The sequence below is a fragment of the Coloeus monedula genome, assembly GCF_965178545.1.
Source record: "Coloeus monedula genome assembly, chromosome: 21".
Taxonomy (NCBI): domain Eukaryota; kingdom Metazoa; phylum Chordata; class Aves; order Passeriformes; family Corvidae; genus Coloeus; species Coloeus monedula.
The window spans coordinates 8,961,203-8,981,261 of record NC_138801.1 but is presented as its reverse complement, the minus strand read 5'-3'; the positions used below and the strand labels follow the sequence as shown (position 1 = coordinate 8,981,261).

Genomic DNA, 20,059 nt, shown 5'->3' with positions numbered 1-20,059 from the left:
TCAGGAGGGACCCAGCCTTGGGGGGAGCTGCTTTCCTGTCCTGGAGAAAGCCTGGAGATGGGATTTGTGTCCTTGGTCCTGAGTATCCTGGGTGGAAACACCGGTCCCAGAGCTCCATCCCAGCTTTAGGGGTTAGGGAGCTGACAGGAAAGATGGAGAAGGGCTTCTTACAAGGGCATGGAGTGACAGGACACGGGGAAGGGCTTCACATGGAAAAAGAGCAGGTTTGGATGGGATATTGGGAAAACATCTTTTCTCTGAGGGTGGGCAGGCCCTGGCACAGGGTGCCCAGAGCAGCTGGGGCTGCCCCTGGATCCCTGGCAGTGCCCAGGGCCAGGCTGGACATTGGGGCTTGGAGCAGCCTGGGACAGTGGGAGGTGTCCCTGCCCATGGCAGGGGCTGGATGGGATGGGATTGAAGGTCCCTCCAACCTAAACCACTTTAGGATTCTGTGCAGGACTGAAGCTCAGTGGTGGCATGTGCCAGGCATGGTCAGAGCCATTATTTTGGCCCAAATGTGTTCCCAGCCTGGCAGCTTTCCCTGCTGCTGTCCTGCTGCTGCTCCCAAGGGTGGAGGGCAGGGGGGCCCCGGGGTCCCCAGGGAGAGGGAATGGAGCCATGGGGGAGCTCTGTGGGGTCAGACCTGGTGCTCTGCAGGCTCAGAACAAAGCTGTGCCTGGGATTGAAGCTGTCAGATCTGCAGCTCTGCAGCAGAGGCAGGCAGAGGCTGTCAGGTAACACCTTCCAGGGAATTGTTGTCATCCCAAAAAGCCAGGATCTCCCAGCTGGCTGTTTCTGCCCACACAGGTGCCTTGGTAAGCCCTGAAGTGGGGTCAGCCCGTGGCCAAAATGTGCATTTTTGCCCAGATCACATCTCCCAGCAGTTAAAGGCAGCTGATGTTTGTGTCCTTGTCCAAACTCCTATTGGAGTGTGGATATGATTCAATTTTAGGGGATTTTTTTTTTCCCTAACACGCTGCCTTTCCTCCCCAGGTGTCAGGAGATGTTCTCCTGCTCCCCTGCCTGCTCTGGGGTGTTTCTGTGGTGCCCGAGCAGGAGCAGCCAAACCAGGAGGCTCTTCCCACCCCACACTGGTTTTTGGGGTGTTTCTTGGAGGTTGAAGCTGCTGGTTTGCTCTGAATCCACCATTTCAGTCCCTGCTTGCCTGGGGCTGTGGCCCTGGTCACTCGGTCACTGTGGGATCTCCCCTTTGGGGTCACAGCTCTTCTCCTTTGCCTTTCAGGGCTGTCCTGGCAAACGGGGACTGGTGGGGCCCAAAGGAGACAAAGTGAGTATCCAGAAAAACAGGGGCATGTCCAGTATGGGGTGTAGGGTGTGGGGCAAACACCACTGACAGTTTGGGTTGGTTTGGGGGTTTTTCATCCAGAGGGCAGTGGGAGCTCCTGGGGGCCCTGTCTGTGGGTTTGGAAGAGGGAGGAACTGGGTTTAGTGAGCACTTTAAGCCCAGGCTTAGGATTTCACCTCAAGTTCTGGGGCAGTTTTGGGCACCACAATATAAAAAAGGACATTGAGTTATTAGAGAGCATTCGGAGGAGGCCACAAGGATGGGGAAGGGTCTGTAGGGGCCCGTGAGGAGCAGCTGAGGGCACTGGGATTGTTCAGCTGGAGCAGACTGAGGGCAGAGCTCCCCGGGGGCTGCAGCTCCTCCCGAGGGGCAGCTCCGATCTCTGCTCCTGGGCCAGGGACAGCAGCCAGGGAGCGGCTGGAGCTGGGCCAGGGCAGGCTCAGGCTGAGAGCAGGGAAAGGTTCTTCCCCCAGAGGGTGCTGGGCACTGCCCAGGCTCCCCAGGGAACGGGCACGGCCCCGAGGCTGCCAGAGCTCCAGGAGCGTTTGGACAGCGCTGCCAGGGATGCCCAGGGTGGGGCTCTTGGGGGGGTCTGTGCTGGAATTGGATGGGATGATCCCTGTGGGTCCTTTCCAGCTCAGGATATCCTGGGACTCTGTGACTGATGTGCCTGGACAAGCTGCTCTCTTTCCTCTGAGCCACTCAGTGGCTCTGCAAAGGCAGCAGAGCTGGGACATGGAGCAGCTTCAGCTCAGATCACCTGGAGGAGGGACACTGGTGTGTCCCAAAGCCCAAACCCATTTCATATCCATGAAATCATCTTGCAGGGACATTTGTCCTCCAGCCCTGCACTGGTCAGACCCAGGCTGCCCTCCCTGCCCAGACCCTGACAGGGCTCTGAGTCAGAGCCGGTGTCCAGCCTGTGCTGGGTCCTAAATCCCCGCAGGTTTTAAGGAGCTGCCCTTGTCTCCGCAGGGATACCCTGGAGCCGTGGGGCGGACGGGCCCCCCAGGTGATCCCGGCCCCGCTGGCATCCCTGGTGTCCCCACCGTTGTCCTCTGGAGGAACTCCAGGGAGGACTGGCAGTTGTTCACGGTGAGTTCCAGCCACAGGGAGCAAGTGCTCCACTCACACCTCCCCAGCAGCTCCCTGCATCCCTCTGCTCTGTGGGAATGGGATGGGATGGGATGGGATGGGATGGGATGGAAGGGTTTGCCATGGCTGAGGTTCCTCACTGTTGGGTGGGAGCTGAGGGGAGATGCCAAGGAGGGAGGTGCAGCTCACTGGGGCTGGCTGTGTGGGTGGAATGGGATCAGAGTGTGCTCTGTCCCCTGTGGCTGACCAGGACGTCTTGGCCATGGTCCATCCATCACCCCCTGGGACAGGGCCCAAGGAAGATCCAAGCCATGCACGAGCAGCCCTTTTCCTGCTCTGATTACAAAGCCTCTCTCCTGTTTCCCACCTTGTCCCAGCCTGTGGCTCACAGGGTTTGTGCCCATCCAGCTCTTGCTGAGACCTTTTCTCACCTGATCCATTGGAGCAGGATCTGTGGGGAGGCAGGAGTGCCTCAGGCACTGCATAGCTGGAAAACTCCATGGGATGACTCCCAAACTCACTGAACAACCCAGCCAGGCTCATCAAGAGTTCCCAACTCCTCACAGCACAGCCTCTGCTGTGATTAAGCTTAAACTCCCTGTGGAGCCTGGAGTGATCTGGGCAGGGCAGTAGCTGAAGGAGTTGTGTTTCTAAGTGCCCCAGCACTTTTCCTGGGGCTGGGAATGCGCTCTGCTTTGTGGGGCTCTGTTTCCCTCTGGTCCCTGCAGTGTGGCACGATGGCATCAGTGGCTTCAGGGGCAGAGCACTGGGCTGGTGAGAGCTCCACACTCCAGCTCTCCAAGAGCTCCAGTGACCTTGGGGGGGATATTTGAGTTCTCCACAGCTCACTCATTGGTGAAGAGCCATCATTGCATTCTCTGCTCCAGGGGAAATGCCAGGAATTCTGGGGAGAGAATGCAGCAGGAGGATCTCTGCTCTGCCAGCACAGCACACCCGGCGCAGGGATGGTGCTGGAGGAGGGGGAGGAGGAGGAGGATGGTCCTGGTTTGGATCTGAGCTTGGATTGACCTGCTGGGAGTCCTTGGGCCAGACCTTTGCGGGTTTGGCTTGGATTGGATCAAAGCAGAGATCAGATTCCTGCTGGTCATCGGGAGAAGTCTTGGTTGACCTGGAGAACCTCTGTGTTCTGCCATCCTCCTGCTGCTCCAGGGCAGGAGCTGTGCAGCTCCCAGCACTCACAGGATCCATCCCAGGCACGCAGTGTGTGCAGGAATTAACAGGGATAAGAGGGAGCTGGATATCTCCATGGTAGGGATCTCCTCCCACCCAGGGCAGACCCCTCTCTCACCAGTTCCTGCTCTCAGGCCATGCTTCCAGCACTTTGCTCTGCAGTCAGAATTCCCTTTATTCTCCCCCTGCCTGCATTTGGAAAGAGACCTCAAGCTTTGTTTTCCTGCAGGCAGAAACACTCACACCTACGGGCTGGGAATTCCTTGGTGTCCCCACTTTGGAATGCTGGAGGCAGCACATCCTGTCTGTGCTTGGGAAGCTGAAGTTGGAGAGCTGCTGCAACCTGGCTGAGGGCCCTGGTGCTGGCCCTTGTCCCCTGGGCCCTGGTGCTGGCCCTTGTCCCCTGGGCCCTGGTGCTGGCCCTTGTCCCTTAGGCTCTGAGTGCAGCCCCTGCTCCTCTGGGCCCTGGTGCTGGCCCTGGTCCCAGCAGGGCTGGCCTGGTGCCATCTCTAGGGGAAGGCAGTGTCTGCCAGGGGGCCGTGGGCCACCCCAAAGCTACGCAGGGCCATTGTGTCTGTGGCCCCATGACCCCGGCGGTGCCGCCGGCGGCAGCAGGAAAGCGCAAAGCCCTGGGCTGGGATTTGCTAATCTCTGCTGAGATAAGGCCGGGCTGGGACTCTGGCTGCTCTGGGGACGGGGCTGGCTGTGCCTGCAGCCCCACAGCACCGTGCTTTGGGGCTCCCATGAGCGGATCCCCAGGGTTTGGGGGATTTGGGGTATCCTGGGGTCTGTTGTTGGCTCAGCCTTTGGAAATGCAGGGCAGGGAAGCCACCCCTGAGGCTCAGGGACACTGCAGGAGGATGGGCTGGGAAAACAAGGGATGTGGTGACTGTCCCAGAGCAGCTGTGGCTGTTGTGGTGCTCAGCAGCCTCTCCCGCTCACTTCCCATGAAAAAACCCTTTGTTGTCGATGGGAATTAAGGAAAAGCCACTCAAGGCCGCTGTGATTCCAGCCCAAGCCCCTGCCCTGTGCTTTTGTTCCCGACGTGCTGACAGATGTTGGCTTTGCCAAGAAGTTGTCTCGGAGTGGCTGGAGGGGCAGGAACTGCTGCTGGCTTGTTCTGGAATTGATTCAGCAGTGGGGAAGTCCCAGAATCCTGGGAAGGAGAACTGGAGCTCCCACAGTTATGGGAGAGCTTAACCTGCAGCACCAGAGTCCTTCCCTTGCCTCCATCCCAATGCCTGTAAAAGCAGGGAATGGTGCCTGGGAACCTCGCGGGGAAAGAAAGGGAAAAGGAGGGAACTTTTAGGGATGTGCTACTACTGCAGGGTTGGCATGTGCCCTGGGGGGTGGTTATGGAGTGACTGGAGAGCATGGCACAGGTGGGCATGGCCTTGGGGTGACTGCAGAGGGTGGCACAGGGTGAGGATGGCCATGGGGTGACTGCAGAGGGTGGCACAGACTGGGGTGGCCATGGAGTGACCACAGAAGGTGGCACAGGGTGAGGGTGGCCATGGAGTGACCACAGAAGGTGGCACAGGGTGAGGGTGGCCATGGAGTGACCACAGAAGGTGGCACAGGGTGAGGGTGGCCATGGAGTGACCACAGAAGGTGGCACAGGGTGAGGGTGGCCATGGGGTGACTACAGAGGGTGGCACAGGGTGAGGATGGCCATGGGGCAGGATGGGGTGACCGTGGGGTGACTACAGAGGGTGGCACAGGTTGGGCAGCCAGAGCTGCCCCCAGGGCTGCTGGAAGGGCTCCCAGGCTGGAGGTTTCCGGGAGCACAGATCCCCACGGTGCTGCTCCCATCCTCCATCCCCTCCCCTCGTGCTGCTCCCCCTTCCCAGAGCTCCGACTGTTTCCTGCTGGAATTGCAGAGCCAATTAACTGCTCTCCCCTGTCCTTGGCATCTGGTGCTCCGAAATCCGAGGCCGTGTCTCACGTGGGATTTTTTTCTTCCCCCTTGTTAAAAGCTTGGATGAAATAATATCCTGTCCTGAGTGAATCGGAGTTCACTGATTCCTGAGACAAGGCAAAAGCATTGGCCCTGCTCCAACCTCCTCCTGAAAGGTTTTGGGAGCGGATTTTGGGGGAAATGAGAACTGGCTGGACAGGAGGGACATGGAAATCAATTTGGGATCAGCTTGAAAGGAGCAGGGATTCCATCCATCATCTGCCTCTGAGAGTCCTGGTCACTGCTGGGAATATTCCCATCTGCTCAAAGCTCTGTGTTTCTTTCCCTTCAAGAGTTCCTTGGCTTTTGCCCTCTCTCCCCACTGCAGTTGGGGGGCAGGTCCTTGGAGCAGGGGACAGGAGGAATTTCCCGGTGTCCTCGAGGCTGAAATTGGGGAGCACAGAGTGAATCCTGCCCCTCCAGCTGCCTGGAATTGGGGTGATGGATAAGGAGGGGGATTTCTTAGCCTCTGGTGCCAGCCAGGATTTGGAGGAGCTGCCTGGACCACGGGTCTGGGCTCACCATGGGAAGGAGGAGGAGGAAAGATGGGGTTTGCCTCCTGTGCTGCTGGTAGCTGGAGATGGGCACTGTATCTCCTGGACATCTCCAAAAACTTGGGAAAACCCAGCTTGGAGAGGGGGATGCACCAGGAGGGTTTGGGACCTTTATGCTGGTTTGGAAACACGATGGGATTAGCTGTGGTTGGGGTGGGATTAATCCACCCTGGGCCTTTCAGGTGGGTCTTCCCCTCTCTGTGGGCATCTGGGCTTGGAAAAAATTGGAAGTGCATCCAAGATTTGGCTGTTGGGAGCAGCGAGGGGAAAGCCTGTGGGGCATCTGCTCCTCTGGGTTTTCCAGAGGCTGAAGGAGATTCCCAACCTGGAGCAAACTGCGGGGTCAAAAGAGCTGATTTTAGACCAAACTCTGACAGTCCCTGTGCTCACTACTCTTACTTTTCCATATTCCAAACATTTCTGGTGTCCCAGGGCTGCAGGGCATCCGTGGAGGAGCTGAATTGCACCAAATCCCAGGAGAATTAGGTCTGCTTAATCTGCTGATGAAATAATTCCTTATTTCCCACACATTATCCTCAGATTATCCTTCCTCCCGTGCCTTGCTGGCCCAGAGCATGAAATAAATAAATGAATTAAACAAGTGGTTCATTGCTGCATCTTTCCAAAATGAGGAGAAAGACCTTTAAATCCAGCCAAAAGGGATTTGGGATTATTTTTTTTCACCTTTTGCTTTTCCCCCCCCCCTCACTTTTCTTTCAGCAATCATCATTTTACCAACTCCTGCACGCGGGCTGGCCGGTGAGTGCCGCTTCAGTCACTTTGGGTTTGGGTTTTTCCTTGTTGGCAGCTGAATTTTCCCTGCTCCAAGCACTTGATGGGTTTTTCCAATGTTTTTCTTTTGAATCCAGAGAAAACCCGGAGCTCCTGGGCCCCCAGGACATCCCGGGAGAACAGGAGCACCTGTAAGTACAAAAGCCCTGCTGTCCCCTCGGTGGCCTTGCTGCCCTGGGGACACTTTTAGGGTCGATGTCCCCAAGCACTTGGGCTGTGCTGTAATTAAGGACTTTGGGATTGGGTTTCAAAGCAGCCTAATGGATTTTTTGTGTGCTTCCCACTGAAACCTGCGATGTTTGATATCCAACTCTCAGCCCCTCTCTCTGTGCCAGCTGAGCAGGGCTGGCTTCCTTCCCTGGGGCATCAGCTTCCAGCCTTGTTTTTGGAGAAGGGACCACGTGGATCCCTCTGAGAGGCACAAAAACAAGGCAGGGAGGGTCTGGGGAAGGATTTGTGTGGGGCCAGCCCGTGCTGGGGGGTCTCAGCTCCATGCCCACCGCCCTGGCATTGCTGGGTGATGCTTCCCCCACATCTGGCCATGAGGCAAAGGGAAGGAAGGCAAAACTCCCTGTCCTGACATCCCATCAGGAGCCAAAGCAGTGGGAAAATGGATCTGCTCCCCACTCCAAACCTGCTCTGGGCACAGACCCCGCCATGGTGGGCAGGGTTGGGGTGCCAGGGATGCGAATGATCCCACTCTGCCCTTCCCAAGGTCACCTTTGGGCATTGCTGCTTGTCCCCACAGCCTCCCCAGGGCTCGGGGCAGGATCTGGGGACACCTCGGGTGACTCAGTCCCTGTTTGTGCGCAGGGACCCTGCGGAGCACCGGGAGAGCCGGGGGAGAAAGGCCAGCGGGGGTACACGGTGAGTGGGGACACTTTGGAGAGGCTGAGTGCACCCTCAGGGCTGTCCTGGGACCCTCAGGGACCCAGCCCCTCTTGGATCAGCCCCTGGCTGGGAGAGGGAGAGTCGTGACAGGGCTGGGGACAGTTTGGGAATGGTGGGCTTGGTTTGAAGGTGTGGGATCGATGCCCGGGTGCCCTTCCAGGCAGGGGTGGTGGCACAGAGGGTCCTTCCCCTGCTGCTGCTCCAGGGGTGGCTCAGTCACAGCTCAGCACGGCCCCTTTGGGTGCTGCACCCCTCCAGGTGATGCCCCCCCAGGCAGCTGTCCCAAAAGAGCTGTCCCAGAGTCCTTCTGTCACCCCAGCTCTGGATGGGATGGGTGAGCTCTGCCGTGGGAGCAGCTGTGCCCTCATGGGACCCCCTCCCCCCTGGCACTGCCCCGCTCAGCTCCCTGTGGGGTTCAGGTGCCCTGTGGGTGCAAGGAAAGGAGAGCAAGGTCCTGCTGTGCCAGCGTGGCTGGAGCTTTGCTCCACACTCCTCTTTAACCTGCCCAGATTCAGGATTTCGCTGAGCTCAGGGGTGAAGGAAAAGCTGCCCTGAAGCTTTAGCTGGAGATGGATCCTGAGATGGATCCTGAGATGGATCCTGAGATGGATCTGCTCCGACTCCTGCACGTGGGAAAGGACCAGGAACAGCTTGGAGCCAAGGAGCAGGAGGCTCCTAAAGCTGTTTCTCCTTCTCTTGCCTCCTTTAGAATATTCCTCCTCCTGGATTAGTGCCTCGAGGTCTAGGTTTCCCGGGAATAAAAGGCTTGTGGGGCATCCCAGACGTGCATTAAGGGGCTGGGATAACCCGAGCTGCAGCTCTGGGATTGTGGTGGGTCCGATGCAGGAGGCTTTCACTCGACCTTCTCTCACTGCATCACTTCTTCCCTGCCCTCCCTGTTGCTTCCTGCTGCACACCTCTGGTTCCAACTATCCCAGGGTTTTGGTGGAGAACCTGCAAAGATCCCAGTGCCCAACGCTTGCAGCCCCTGGGTGTGGAAGCTTTTCCCCAGCTCCAGCTCCAGAGGCAGGCAGAGCTCGGTGTTTCATTTGCTGCTTTCCTCACGTGGAGTTTTTCATTTTCCGTGCTTGGATTTTCCTCCCCAGGGGGAACCCGGGCTCCAGGGCTTGCCAGGACGTGTGGGATACCCCGGCTCCGATGGTTTCCCTGGCTTGGATGGCAAACCTGGGCCTCGGGGGCTGCCAGGGGAGCAGGTGAGCCGTGGGCAGGGAATGCTCAGGATCAGGGGGAAGCTGGAGCTCCAAACCCCGGGCAGGAGACAGGGAGCTCCTAAAGCTGTTTCTCCTTCTCTTGCCTCCTTTAGAATATTCCTCCTCCTGGATTAGGTTTCCCAGGAATAAAAGGGTTGTGGGGCATCCCAAATGTTCATTAAGGGGCTGGGATAACCCGAGCTGCAGCTCTGGGACTGTGGTGGGTCTGAGCACGAGGGCTGGGCTGCTGCACCTGGACCTCCTCATGCAGAACAACTGCAAATCATGAAAGGGCTTGGGCTGGAAGGGACCTTAAATCCCATCTCATTCCACCCTATGCCATGGGCAGGACACCTTCCACTATCCCAGGGTGCTCCAAGGCCTTCAGGGCTCAAAACTTGGAGGGTGACCAAGAAATGAGAGTGATTGAGGAATGCCTGGGTAGTGTTCAATCCAGGAATCTGCTTCCTTGGTCCCTGCCCTTTTCCAGACCCCTGGCAGCAATCCCTGGGGATTGCAGGACACACCCCTGGGCATGGGAGCTTTCTCAGGGGCGTTTAGAGGACAGGGACTGATGGTGCTGGAAAGTTTGGGGCTCTCAGCAGCTGCTGGGGAATGGGGTGGACGTGGGTGGACACTGGGCAGCCCCTCAGTGCCTGCTCTGCTCCTTCCTCCCTCTTCCCAGGGCCTCCAGGGCTTCCAGGGTGACCGAGGGCTGGCTGGGGACAAGGGAGAAGAGGTGAGTTGGCTCTGGCTTGCGTGGGCATGGGCATGATGAGGTGCCAACCTCACCCACCCTCCCTGGAGGGGTGCAGGAGCCGGGGATTCCCACTGGGAAGAGGGGTCTGAGCAGGGATTTGCGTCCAGGCACGTTGGGGCCTTGCCTCCAGCAGTTCCCACAGGGACTTTTCCATCCCTCTTCTGGCTGGGAGTGAGGAGAAATGAGGAGAAATGAAGCGAATTGAAGAGAAATGAAGAGAAATGAGCTTTTCCAGAGCACTTTGGGATTTATTTTAGCCTGGAGGAGGATGAATCCCAGGCTGGCAGCACCTGGTTTTTCCAGCAGTGCCAGCCCCAGCCCCAGCACGTGCTCCTGGTGCCAAACACCAGCACCCTTCCTTACTGGTTTCACTGGGACCACACCAGCACCTGGTGCTGCCGCTGCTCCCCAGGCTCAGCCAGGATGGAAAATGTCCATAAAAAAGTGAATGCTGGTGGTTTGTCACCCTTTAATTTTTTCAATTTTCCCCCTTAAGGCCAACATTTTCAGAGCTGCCCAGGAGATTTTTTGGGCTCCTCCAAGGCCTGATTGTCCTGGGAGGGGGTTGAGACCTAATTTCTTCTTTCTGAAGCAGCAGTCCCACGTGGGTTATCAGATACCTGGTCTGGGCCACACTTTGTCCCCTCCTGCCTGTGCCAGCCCTGTGCCACCTCTGTGGGTGACACGGGGCACCAGGAGCTGCAGGGAGGTGACGCCGTGCTGGGGACCTTTGCCTCTGGGCCTGCCCCATTTAGCACAACCTCGAGGGTCCCCATCCTCCTGTCCCACCCTCACTGTGTTCCTTGAGGCCCAACAGCTCCGTTTGAACTCCTCATGGTCCCGTTTCATCCTCGTCGTTCCATTTCAGGGTTTCCTGGGAGACCCTGGCCCAGCTGGGGACAAAGGAGAGAAGGGAGTGAAGGTGAGGGTGGCTGTCCCTGCCCCTCACAGCCCTGCCAGGGTGCGCAGGGGTCTCTCCTTCCCTGCCACAGCCCCCCAGGTCCTGCTCTCCTCCTCCATCACTCAGGCTGCTCTTGGCTTTTCCAGGGGGTGAAGGGTGAGGATGGGCTGCCAGGTCCTGCTGGGCTCCAGGTGAGTTCCCTGGGGAGCTGGGGGTGTCTCACACCCCTCCTTCCATCCCCTGTCCCTCTCTGCCATGTCCTCAAGCTCCAGCCCACCTTCTCCTGCCTTCAGCAAAGCCCTCGTGGTCTCTGTGTTGTCCCTGCCCCTCCTGTGAGGGAGGGGACAAAGGCAGTGCCACCTCAGGGTGCTGACACCTCATTCCCGGCTTCTTTTCCAGGGAATGATGGGGCTGAAGGGTGTCCTGGGCTTCCAGGGCCCTGCAGGGCCAGAGGTGAGTGGTTTTAGTGTCACCTGCCCTCCCTGGAGGGGTGCAGGAGCCGGGGATTCCCACTGAGAAGAGGGGTCTGAGCAGGGATTTGCATCCAGGCATGTTGGGGCCTTGCCTCCAGCAGTTCCCACAGGGACTTTTCCATCCTGTTCTGGCTGGGAATGAGGAGAAATGAAGATAAATGAATAAAAATGAAGCCAATTGAAGAGAAATGAAGAAAAATGAAGAGAAATGAGCTTTTCCAGAGCACTTTGGGATTTATTTTAGCCTGGAGGAGGATGAATCCCAGGCTGGCAGCACCTGGTTTTTCCAGGCTTCTCTCAGCACATGGAGAGCTCAGTGCTCCCACATCACTGCGAGCCATCCTGTCCAGGAAAGGGTTGGGAAAGGATTTAAAAGGAAAATCGAAATGGTTTGGTGGTGAATGGATTCATTTTCCAACGTGAAAGGAGTCAGGGAGCTGGGGTTGGGCAGCAGCTGTGCGAGGGGGCATCAAGCAGCTGGTGTGAAGGAATGTGGGAGACGATGTGAAGAAAAAGGGGGATTTGGGATGAAGGAGAGGATCAAAGCGAACAAATGGCGTTTTTCTCTCTCCTGCTGCAGGGAGAAGGTGGCTCCGTGGGTCCCCCGGGCCCTGCTGGTCCCATGGTGAGTCCCAGGGCTTTGGGACAGATGGAATTTCAGGCAGTGGAGCTGCTGCTGCCCAGAGCAGCACCTTGTCCTTGCCATTGGTCTAATTTACAGCTAAAAATGCCACATTTGGTTAAAATCATCGTGGTAGCAGGGGGAGGAATTGCAGAAGGACCAGTGGTGTTAAACCTCACCAGTAAAGCCCCCCCAGCATCCCCAGTAGCCCATGGGGGACATGCCTGGGGTCCCTGTCCCAGCTGCCCTGTGGGGGCTGTAGGGCTGAGCAGGGCCTTGCCTTGCAGGGAGAGCCGGGCCAGCCGGGATCTGTGGGATGCCGAGGCATCAACGGCTCTCAGGTGGGTCTGTCCCGGTCCCCATCCTTTGGCATTTGGGATTTTCCTGTCCCTGCGCTCACCCCGCCCCTTCCCTGCTCTCTCCGCAGGGGGAAATGGGCCCTGCTGGGATGCCCGGCCCCCGCGGCCCCAAGGTGGGTGATGCCAGGGATGAGATGTCCTGGGATGGGGGGTGTCCCCAGGCTCACCCAGCCTGGAGTGGTCTCCTCCAGCTGGGATGTGATCCCAACGCACCCCAAAAGCTGCAGAGGGGCTGGGGAGGGGGTGGGAATGATCCCAACGCACCCCAAAAAGTGCAGAGGGGCTGGGGAGGGGATGGGAATGATCCCAACGCACCCCAAAAGCTGCAGAGGGGCTGGGGTGGGGGCGGGAATGATCCCAACGCACCCCAAAAGCTGCAGAGGGGCTGGGACAGGGGTGGGAATCCTTCCTGTACCCCTTAGTGTGCCACACAGCTGGGAACTCTGGAGCTCCTCGGGGGCTGGGAATTCCCAGGAGAGGCTTTGCCCTGCCGGGGTTTGATCCTAATGGCAGCTCCGTGTGCCCCCCTCTGCAGGGACCCCAGGGCTTGCAGGGCAGGCGTGGCCCCCCTGGCCCCAGGGGCTCTCAGGTGAGTGGGGGCTGTCCTGGCGTGGGTGGATCCCCCCCAGTTCTCTTCCAGGAGCTGCTGGGATTTGCCCCCCATGTGCTCTGGAAGTGGACACGAAATCCTCCACCTTAGGGGTCCTCGTGGCCCCCCAGGAGTGGGTGGATGGGGAGGGCACAGGGGACAAAGGGTGACCTGCTGGGGACAGGGTCCCTGAGGTGTGAGGCAGCTCCTGGGGGGCTGGGCAGGTTCCTGTGGGCTGGGGTCTCACCCCCAGAGCAGGACAGGGAGCCACATCCCTGTTCTGCCCAACATCCCCTGCCTTTGCTTTTGTCAGGGTCCAGCAGGGCTGGAGGGATCCACTGGTCCCAAAGGAGACACGGTGAGAGCTTTTTTCTGGGCCTTGGTGGGGATGAAGGCCAGGTTTGAGGGATTTCCCTGAACTGTGGGGTTGAGGGGGTCCTCATCCCTGTTTTTGGAGGGGAGAGGGGGCAGCACGTCCAGCAGAGCTCCCAAATGCCACCTGGAGGTCCCTGGTCACCCTGGGGAGGGGACATGGAGGGGCTGGGTGCTCTGATGTGATCCCTCTTCACTCTGTGACCAGGACAGCAGCCAGGGAGCGGCTGGAGCTGGGCCAGGGAGGCTCAGGCTGAGAGCAGGGAAAGGTTCTTCCCCCAGAGGCTGCTGGGCACTGCCCAGGCTCCCCAGGGAATGGGCACGGCCCCGAGGCTGCCAGAGCTCCAGGAGCGTTTGGACAGCGCTGCCAGGGATGCCCAGGGTGGGGCTGTTGGGGGGTCTGGGCAGGGCTGGGGCTGCACTCGATGATCCCTGTGGGTCCCTCCAGCTCAGGACAGTCTGTGATTCCAGGATTCTTCCTGCAGGGTACAGACGGTGCCCCTGGGGTGAGGGGACAGCCAGGACAGGAGGGCCCTGGGGTAAGTCCATGGGAAGGGGGTGGTTGGGTGTGGAGTGCTCTCATCCTGCCCCTCACACCCCACAAACCCTGCAGGGAATTTCCTGTTTCCCCGGCTTCCCACGGGGCTGTTGGAAACGCCAGCCCCGTCCCTGTGGCCGCACTCCTCGTCCCCAGCGCTCCTCTGACCCTCCTGCTTTCAGGGACCTCGATCTTTATTCTTTCCCTAAGGATTTCTGAGCAGAGATAGCCCAGCCCTGCCCATCCCTTCCCTTTTCCCAGGGGGTTTGGGTGCTCAGCTGCCCTTTCCAAGGGCTTGGGGCCACCTGACCTCCCTCCTGCCTGGCCTAGGTGTCCCTTTCTCATGTCCCCAACCCACAGAGCTGAGAGCTGGGGTGTGGAATGGGGTCAGGGATGCGGGGTGGCATGTGGGGGGTGCATTTTGGAGTCTGACAAGGACCTCATCCTTATCTTAGGGGCAGCCTTGGGAGGGTTTGTGCATTTTCTGGTCCCTTTTTGGGGAACAAATCCCACTCTGGCATCTCAGCAGAGCCAAACTGGTGCCTCCCATTGACCATCCCATCCCATCCCATCCCATCCCATCCCATCCCTGTGGGAGGGTTGGTGTTTCCAGGAGCATGTGCAATACTTCCCTTTGTGTTTTTCTTTTGTAACTCACATTCCCTCTCTCTCTGAAGGGTTTTCTTGGCCTGCCAGGTCCAAGAGGTGCCCAAGGAGAGCGGGTGAGTGGTGGCATCTGTGGGATCCCTGCTTGGGATGCAGGAGAGCCGTGGCAGAGCAGCCCAAAGCTGCAGCTCCATGTTCTTTGGACTTGATGTTGGAATAGGTGGCAGCTGGAGTTGTTTGGGCAGGCAGAGCTGAGCTTGGGCTCAGAGGAGCTTTTAGACCTGAGAGTGTCCTGAGGAATCGGCTGCCTTGGGGAGCCTTGGGAGGCCCAAGGAAGTGGGAATGTTTGGCCTGAGTTAAGGAACCCAGGAGTGTTCCTTAAGGATAAGACACTTGTCATTGTTTTGGTGGTGCCAGAGATGCCACCACCAGCAGGCAGCTGGGACTGGCATGAGGTGCTGGGGTTGCTTTGGTGGGGATTGAACCCAACACCCTGGAGCCTCCCCAGCATGAAGAGCAGGTCCAGCAGCTCCCAGCTGGGAAAGGCCCATCCACACAGAATCACAGAACCACGTTGGAAAAGACCTTTGAGATCATCAAGTCCGACCTATGACCCAACCTAACACCTCCTCATCAACTAAACCATGGCACTGAGTGCCACGTCCAGGCTTTTTAAAAACACATCCACCACCTCCCTGGGCAGACGACTCCAGTGCCCAAAATGCAGAGGAAAGCCCTGACAGGAACAGGGCAAAAGTCTCTTTATTTGGTGCCAGAATCAGATCCCAGTTTGCAACAGGGGTTTCTCAGTTTAACCTTCACTCGCAGGGCTGCCGAGGTCCGGGTGGAGCCAAGGGAGATTTGGGAGCCAGAGGAAGCAAGGTACGGATTCCCAAGGCTGTGGAGCCCCCAGCTGCTCCCTCTGTTGTTCAGATTCACCCCAGCTGTGGGTGGGTTGGGGTGGCTGCCCGAGGACCCCAGGGATCTGCTGGATTTTGGGGACAGTGACAGCCAGGCAGCTCATCCTGTGTTGATCCCACTGCCTGATCCATCCTTCCCTGCTCCATCTCGCTTGGGATGTTTAAAAATTGTATTTCCCCATTTTTGGTGCCCTAGGGATGCTGGGGGAGAAGAGTTTGGGGTGTTCACCCCTGCAAGTGATGGGTTCTCCAGGGGAATTCCTGCCCGTGGATCAGGGAATTGCTGTCCCTGCTTTGTGACATTCTGTGTTTTATCCCTCCAAGGGCCCACGAGGAGCACAAGGAGCAAAAGGCCCCCCAGGGACCCGGGGCCAGGGGGGCTTGCAGGGCTTCCCTGGCCCCCGAGGGGCGGCGGGGCCGCGGGGACCGGACGTGAGTGCTGCTGCTGGGCTGGGGTGTCATGGGGTGGGGACACACACACGTGGCCTGTGTCCCAGCGTGGGGACAGCCCTGAGGGGGCAGGCAGTGTGGCCGTGCTGATTTATGGGATCTCTCCTAAGGGATCCCTTTAACGGCATTGCCCACAGGGAGCTCAGCCCAGAGCCCCCACCCTTGGGGCTGCAGGTGCCCCCAGCACCCTCACCGAGCTTTGCCCTGGCTGCTGCAGCTGTGCCGCCATCCCAAAATTCGCTGCTGGGTTCTCTGATGTCAGAGCAGCTCCAGGCAGAGGATTCCCAGCCCTCCCCAGCTGCCTCAGCCCCGGCAGCTCTGCAGGATCCCGCTGAGTCCCTGCTCCCGGCCAGCTCCTTGGCAGGTTTTGGGAGCAGAGGACTCAGGGATTGCTTGATCTGTGCCCCTCTCTGACTCCTGCCTGGCTCCCTGCTCCTGGAGCCTGTGCTGGCAGCCCTGAAGTGCTTTGGGAAGGCTTTTTCCTGCAGGGAGCTGTCTGGGTGACTGAACCCACCTTCAGATCTGTGTTTGAGCTGGGAACTGAGGCCAGGCTGGCTGCTGATCTCTAGTGATTCCCAGCTTCTCAGGAAAAGGAGGATTATATTCCCGCCCACCTTTCCAGTCTGCAGGGGATGCCCTCCCACTCCCAGGCCTTCCTGGATCTGCTCTTTTGCTCTTCAGGATGAATAACAACTCATCCCACATCTCCAGGAGCTGGGGATGCGGCAGAATCCTCTCCCTGCCTTTTCCACCCTCCCAGGCAGCACAGGGGCTGGAGCAGGCAGGAGCCTTGGCACAGCATTCCTTGGAATTGCCTTTAATTTGTCCATCAGGAAACAAAAATATTCAACTTTGGGCCACATCAAACTGTTGAGGTTTTTCTTTCTGCCCAGTTTTTTAACCCTGGGGGATGGGGGAAGTCCCCACTCCCACCGCAAAGCTGGTGACATTTACTAATGTCACCTCTGCTCACGCTCCCAGTGTTTTTCCCTACACCAGCAGCAGGCTGGTGACTCCCCCGGGATCAGAGGCTGTGTTTTCCCTGGATCATTCCTCCCCTCTTGCCTGGCAGGGGGAAGAAGGCCAGATCGGCCCTGCAGGGCTGAACAGCAGTGAGGGACCCAAGGTCAGCACCAAAATCTGCTGCTTTCCCACGGGCTGCCACTTCCTTGCATGGAAAACAGGGATGTGGCCGCCCTGCCAGGGTCCCAGCACCCAGGGACACCCTCCTGGGGAGGGTCTCCAGCCTTGTGGCCCCCTCCCTGTGCATGGCATCCCCCTGACCTGCCCCTGCCGCTATGGCTGAGTCCCCCTGGGGCTGCAGGCCTGGGGGACACCTGCAGATTTGCACTGTCTGTGTTTCCCTCTGTGTGGATTTTAGGGATGCCAAGGACCTGATGGCCCCAAGGGAACCCCAGGACCACGGGGAGCCCGGGTAACTAACGGAGAGGGGCTGGAATTTGGAGCTGGATCTTGGAGCATTTTTGGCTGTGAGGGATTGAAACAATCCTGGATTGAACATCCCTTGCTTGGCTTGGCATGTGCTGGGGCAGAGCACATCCACATCCTTCAGGCACCAGATTTTCCTCCCAGTGTGCAGCTTTGCCGCTGGCAGATGGATGTTTTTGTGATTCCTGGTGTTTTCCAGGGCCGTGTGGGGCAGCGTGGGCTGGTTGGAGTCCCTGGACTGCCCGTAAGTAGAGGATATCCCACATCCCTGTGCTGCCGTGTGGAGCTGTTGGCTCTGGGACATGGGAGCAGCATCCTGGGATGTGGCTGGATCAGAGGGTCGGGAATTTGCACAGGGAATGCCGGGGATGAGCAGCTCAGGCTGTTGCATGTTGAATTTTGACAAACCACTCGCCCAACCCCACAACTTCCCCTGGAATGCTGAGCACAGAAAATTCCAGGAAAGAACTTTTCAGGGAAGCTCTGTTATCCAGAGCCATGCTTGGTGAAGGAGCCAGGAATGGGGCAGGAGGAGGGAAGACCCAGCCAAGGTGTTCCTGGTGGGAATGGCTTCCCTCCCACACGGATATTATTTCCTGTCCCAAGGTGGGAGGAGCAGGGAGGAGCTGCAGGAGGAACCCACAGCTCCCACAGGCAGTGCCACTGCTGATGCCCCACCTTGGCACCCTGGAGGGAGGCTCTGGGGCTGGAGGAGCCCTTGGAGGGGCCACCCTGAGACAAAACTCTCCTTGCAGGGCTCGCGGGGTGTGCCAGGAGCGGAGGGTGCAGAAGGAAAGCCTGGTACACAGGTTCCCATCCTGCATCTGTACTTGGGGGGGACAGGGGCTGGGATGTGGGGATGGGGACAGCTGAGCACATGGGGACACTTCCCAGCCTCCCAATCACATGTGGGACAAGACGTTGATGCCATCCATGGGGACACTTCCCAGTCTCCCATCCCCATGTGGGAAGAGACCTTGATCCATGGACGTGGCCGTGATGGGGACTGGGAGGGGCCGTTCTGCCTCCCCATCCTCATCCTTGTCCTCATCCTGCAGGGTCACCCAGGGGTCGTGGGCAGCCCAGGCAGGAGAGGACCATCGGTGAGTAGAGCTGATTTCTGGCCTTCCATCCATCTGCTCAGCTTTATCCCTTTGGGAATGTGCCACCAAAGCATGTCTGTGGGATGGGGTGGAGCAGGAATCCTGCTGAGGGGGGAAGGATTTGGAACGCCCCTGGCACTGCTATCCTGGACAGATCCAGCAGCAGTGGGGCTGGCAGCGGGTTTTCCCTTCTGCAGGATTCTGTATATTTATCTTTGCTCTGAAATAAAAAAAAAAAAAAAAATTAAAAAATAAAAATCCTCAGAGGATGAGAACTGGGTCAGACACACCTGAGTGTCTGGGGGCACGAGTGGGTGTCGTGTGTATCCAACTGTGGTGGTTCCATGAGGAATCCAGGAGCTGGATTTTAGGGAAAAGCCCCAGGGCTGAGTCTCTCCATCCTCCTCTCCTGCCTTCCCTTCATGGCTCCTCTGCTGCCCTTTCCCCCAGGGATTTGCCGGTTTACCAGGGAGCCGTGGGCACACGGGAATTCCTGGATCCATAGTAAGGAAAAAAAATGTTCCTCTGTGTGAACTCTCTGTTCTCCTTGGGGGGATGTCAGTGGGGCTGGTGCTGCTGGTGGGGAATGTGGGACTTTCCTTGGAATCGGGGCATCTGTAGGGCCTGACCTTACCTGGTTGATAAAAAATATGAAAAAGCTGCAGTGGTGGAAATAACTGGGGTAGGGAAGCACAGAATCATTCCCCCAGGGAATCAGCCTGCTCCAGGAACTGTGCAGCCTCCCTGAGCCCAGTGTGGTGTCCATGGGGAATGGCAGCTCATGGAAACCCTCCATGGCTGAGCAGGAGCTGGCCCTGGGTCCTGGGAGGAGATGCCAGTGGCAGAGGGTGGCACAGGGTCAGGGCGAGGGCACTGGAGCACTGCCCAGGGAATGGGCACGGCCCCGAGGCTGCCAGAGCTCCAGGAGCGTTTGGACAGCGCTGCCAGGGATGCCCAGGGTGGGGCTGTTGGGGGGTCTGTGCAGGGCCAGGGGTGGGACTCGATCCTGGTGGATCCCTCCAGCTCAGTGATCTGGGATGGAGACCTGGAACACCTCCTGGAGCTGGAACAGCTCCTCCCTGATTTCAGGGAAAAGCCCCAGTGCTGCCTTCACCCCTCTGAGCCCTTCACCTGTGCTTTGGGTCGGGCTCAAAGCCAGGCCTGAGCCTCTCCATCCTCCTCTCCTGCTGGCCTTGAGAGCGAGGATTGTCACCTTCCCTGGTGACAGCCCTGCCAGCCATGGGGGCCGCTGTGCAGAGCCACCAGGACTGGCCACAGTGGCCGAGTTTGTCCCCTGTGACCCTGCTGGCCCCAGGTAACCCCTGGCTGTGAGCTCAGGGGCAGCAGTGGGGGCTTGGTGGGGCTCGGTGGGGCTCATCCCCTCTCAGCCCTTGGCTGACACCTCCTCCCCAAACAATCCCAAAGGGCTCTCCAGGAAAGCCTGGACCTGATGGAGACATGGGTTCCCTGGGCCCAAAGGTGAGAACTGGGGTTTGGGGGGCCCTGAGTGTGTTTGGGGGACTGGTGGTGGTGAACAGCCCCCAGAGGCTCTGGGCTGCCACGGGGACACCTGGAGGGATCCCACGGACTCAGCCCAAGGGCTCACCAGATCCCATGGGATCACTGAGGAAGGGAGGGAGCCTGACTGCATCCCGGGAGTGGGGGTTGCTAATTCCCTTGTTTTGCCTGGCAGGGGCTGCCTGGGAAGCCTGGCCTGGAGGGGCCACAAGGACCTGTGGGCACCTTTGTAAGTGACGGAGCTGCCCACGGAGGGGACACGGCGGTGGCTGGACTGGGAGGGAGCTGGAGCAGCCTCCAGCTGGGCACTCCCCATCCTCCCAAGGCTCCTGCCTTTCCCTCAGCCACCTTTTCCCTAAAATCCAGAGGTGCCAGGCAGCCCCAGCTGCCTCCTAACCCCGA

General features: G+C 58.7%; 1 protein-coding gene across 1 annotated transcript in view; it reads left to right on the top strand.

The window, feature by feature from the left end:
* LOC309581077 (uncharacterized protein) overlaps positions 1-20,059 on the top strand; it is a gene marked incomplete at both ends in the record, with an annotated part of 73,441 nt that overhangs the window by 41,486 nt on the left and 11,896 nt on the right. Inside the window, 27 exons of the mRNA XM_082295492.1 lie at positions 1,244-1,288; positions 2,282-2,401; positions 6,824-6,862; positions 6,973-7,026; positions 7,709-7,762; positions 8,893-9,000; positions 9,683-9,736; positions 10,626-10,679; positions 10,805-10,849; positions 11,058-11,111; positions 11,712-11,756; positions 12,041-12,094; positions 12,181-12,225; positions 12,648-12,701; positions 13,015-13,059; positions 13,559-13,612; positions 14,289-14,333; positions 15,046-15,099; positions 15,462-15,569; positions 16,660-16,713; positions 16,969-17,022; positions 17,236-17,280; positions 17,792-17,845; positions 18,095-18,139; positions 18,590-18,643; positions 19,565-19,618; positions 19,833-19,886. Coding sequence (XP_082151618.1) covers positions 1,244-1,288; positions 2,282-2,401; positions 6,824-6,862; positions 6,973-7,026; positions 7,709-7,762; positions 8,893-9,000; positions 9,683-9,736; positions 10,626-10,679; positions 10,805-10,849; positions 11,058-11,111; positions 11,712-11,756; positions 12,041-12,094; positions 12,181-12,225; positions 12,648-12,701; positions 13,015-13,059; positions 13,559-13,612; positions 14,289-14,333; positions 15,046-15,099; positions 15,462-15,569; positions 16,660-16,713; positions 16,969-17,022; positions 17,236-17,280; positions 17,792-17,845; positions 18,095-18,139; positions 18,590-18,643; positions 19,565-19,618; positions 19,833-19,886 — 1,545 coding nt within the window. The remainder of the gene's footprint in view (positions 1-1,243; positions 1,289-2,281; positions 2,402-6,823; positions 6,863-6,972; positions 7,027-7,708; positions 7,763-8,892; positions 9,001-9,682; positions 9,737-10,625; positions 10,680-10,804; positions 10,850-11,057; positions 11,112-11,711; positions 11,757-12,040; positions 12,095-12,180; positions 12,226-12,647; positions 12,702-13,014; positions 13,060-13,558; positions 13,613-14,288; positions 14,334-15,045; positions 15,100-15,461; positions 15,570-16,659; positions 16,714-16,968; positions 17,023-17,235; positions 17,281-17,791; positions 17,846-18,094; positions 18,140-18,589; positions 18,644-19,564; positions 19,619-19,832; positions 19,887-20,059) is intronic.